This window comes from Parus major, unplaced genomic scaffold, assembly GCF_001522545.3.
Source record: "Parus major isolate Abel unplaced genomic scaffold, Parus_major1.1 Scaffold299, whole genome shotgun sequence".
In the NCBI taxonomy this organism is placed as follows: domain Eukaryota; kingdom Metazoa; phylum Chordata; class Aves; order Passeriformes; family Paridae; genus Parus; species Parus major.
In genome coordinates, this window is record NW_015379272.1 from 146,107 (window position 1) to 149,054 (window position 2,948).

General features: G+C 66.4%; 1 protein-coding gene across 2 annotated transcripts in view; it reads right to left on the reverse strand.

Annotated features, from left to right (window-relative positions):
• Positions 1–182: 182 nt before the first annotated feature.
• LOC107198750 (cyclic AMP-dependent transcription factor ATF-7) overlaps positions 183–2,948 on the reverse strand; it is a 35,581-nt gene continuing 32,815 nt past the window's right edge. For both annotated transcript variants that reach the window (XM_015615943.2, XM_015615941.2), the window contains exon 11: positions 183–2,870. In XM_015615943.2, coding sequence (XP_015471429.1) covers positions 2,650–2,870 — 221 coding nt within the window. In that variant the 3' untranslated portion in view covers positions 183–2,649. The remainder of the gene's footprint in view (positions 2,871–2,948) is intronic.

The following is a 2,948-nucleotide window of genomic DNA, read 5'->3' on the forward strand; positions in this document are numbered from 1 at the left end:
AGCCGAAATCGCCCCAAAAAACGCCCCCGAGGGTGCCCCCACAAGCGGCTCCCCCCGGCAGGGTGTCACCCTCCGGCCAGTGCCACCGTGAGCCCCCGGGGACACCCAGGGGAGTCCGTGGGACACGGTGACACCGCGGTGTCCCCAGCCCGCACCCCCCACAAAGGGCAGCAGCCGGCGGCTCCTGGGTAATATTTTAATGTGATACCTGCAGCATAAATAAAAGGCACGTTACATGTTTGGTATGACACGGCCGGGGGCTGGGGAGGCTGGGACGTGTCCCCCGGGTCCCCCCGCGGCCCCGGCCCCCGCGGGGCTGTGAGGACCCGCTCACAGGAGCCGGGCGGGGCCGGGGGTCCCTCGGGGGCTGCGGGGCTCGGGCCAGGCCCGGGCGGCCGATCTGCGCTATATGGGAGCGTACACGCGTCGCTATGGACTGATAAAATACTACACAGGTACTGGGGGGTCCTTTTTGGCTTCTTCCATTATTGATCGTCAAAGCTCGTGGCACAAAGCAGCTGCGGGTGGGGGGCACGCCCGGGACCCTCCTCCCGTGTCCCGTCGGCACCTCCGGGCTCGTTCTGGGGGACGGGGGGAGCAGGAACGGAACCACGAGTCCCAAAGTGACACAATTCCCACCTGAGCCAAGAATTCCGGGCGAAAGACCGGACTGGGGGGGAAAGAGGCACCAAGTCTTCCCACCCCGCCCAATCCTGGGGGATTTGGAGGCTGAAAAGGGAGGAAGAGGAGGGAAGGAGCAGGAGCTCCCCCATCGCGGGGCTCCCCCGGTTCGCAGCCATTTGTCCTATTCAAAGTCACAGTTCTGGTAAAATGCGGAAACCCCAAATCCCACCAGCCGATCCCGCCCCCCGTGTTCCCCCGGGCCGGCCCTAACGGAGCCCCGCTGAGCTGCCGTGAGCAGCCCCCGATGTCCCCCGGCTCCAGGGATGGGGTCGGGGAGGGGACAGGAGGGGACAGGAGGGGACAGGAGGGGACTCGGGACCCCGGGGCTGGCAAAGTGCAGGTGCCCGGCGCTGCCGAGCGGGGCCAGGGGCTGCCAGCCCCGGGAGCCTCGGGAAACGGGAGGAATCACCACGGGGCAGAAATCAGCGGGGCTTTGCCCCAAAACTGGTCACCAAGTGAGGAGCGGCTGCTTTTGGGGTAAAAAAGGCCTGGAATGGGCACGGGAAGCTCCAGCCCTGTGAGCGAAGCAACAACAGACCCAGCTACAGCCCAACCTGTCTCCAGCTCATTTCCTCCTTGTCCCTGACCCCGTTTGGAGCTTTCCCACCGACCTTTCCGGGATCTGCGGAGTTTTCAAGGCACTGGCGATGGGGGTGAGGCGATGGGGAACGCGAGAATCCCGGGGCTGGGTGTGACCCCGGCACGGAGAGGAGCTGGGATGAGCAAGGGGAAAAGGGGAGCGCGGGGGCAGCAACACAAACCCAGCCCAGCCCCGACCCCCGACCCGACCCCGGCTGAGGAAGAACGGCAAAAGAGGGAGGGGGAGAAGCCGGATCCCACTGCTGGAAAAACCCCAAATCTCGGGGCTTTCCCGCCCGTGCCGGGACCCCAGGCTCCTGCTCAGCCTTTGCTTTGGGTTTCGCTGTCCCTGGGAACCTTCCAAGTGTGGGGAAACCAAACAGAATCACCTGGACAAACCAACCTGGCTCCAAAGTGGCGAAGTGCGACCTGAGGGGGGGCTTGGCTGAGGAGGGACCTGTGAGGGGCAGGAATTCCAAGGGCTGGAGCAGTTCCACGGACCGGGACAAGATTCCTTCCAAATCCCAAAAGCACACGGGAGCCCTTCCCATTTCCCGGCTGCTGGCTCCGGTTCCTCGGGAAGCACCGCAGGCTGCAGGAGAGCCCAGCGTGCAGGAAAAGGGACCGGATTTGGGAGCTGGGATCTGATCCTGCCCGGGATCCTTTGGCTGCTCCGGCTGGGGAGCGACGGAGGCTCGGTGACCAAACGCTGCCGTGGAAGCAAAGCCCGACCCCGTTCCCGGCTCCCTCCCCTCGGAACGGGCAACAATTCCATGATTCAAGGCCACCGTTACCGAGGTGCCGTGGGCGGTGCCGGGTTTGGGGTCTCACGGTGCCGCTGCCGGCTGGGCTCTGCTCCGTGTCCTGACCCCATTTCCATCGGGAACGCGGGAGCAGCGCTGGCCAGGCCGTACCTTTCCCAGCCCCTGCCTGGGAGCAGCCCCCGGGAGCCCGGGGACGCGTCTGTCCCCAGCCCCACGCTGTCCCCGTGTCCAGGGCACACAGCCGGGGCAGTCCCGCTTCCCCTCGTGTCCAAACTCCACGCCGGGCTGGGGGAGGGAGCTCAGAGCTCCGGGCGGCTCCTGGGGAAGGTGCAGCGGTCCGGGGACGGGGCTGGGAGCGGATGGGGACAGCTCGGAGTGTCACAGCGTCCTGCCCAGGGCAGCTCCGAGTTTAGTGTTAACCCCGCGATCCCGGGATCCGCCCTGCCCGGGGGCTCTGCGGGGGCTGCGCAGCGGGGAAAGCGCCAGAGCTGCCCTTAACTCAAAACAAAACAACAACAACAACAAAAAAAAAAAGAATAAAACCCCAAAAAAGAAAAACCCCGGCGGCGGGGCTGTGGTCAGTCCGTGCGGCCGCAGCGGGCGCTCCTCGGGCCCGGGGCCATCATCTGCCGGCAGACTGCGACTGTGGGGCCATGATGACGTGCGAGGCCACGGGCACGGCCAGCTCTGTCCTTTGCCCGGCCATCTGGGCCAGCACCGAGGTGGCCACGGCCTCGGCGGCCGAGCGCGCCGCGCTGAGCCCGTTGGGCGCGGCCGAGGCCGAGCTGTGCTGGATGACGGGCGCGGGGGAGCCCGTGGGCTCCGAGCTCTCCTTCGGGCTCTCTGCTCCGGGAACCGGCAACCGAGAGAGGAAAACGTCAGGGCTTGGAGCTGCTGGGCTGGGGTGGGAACGGGGATGGG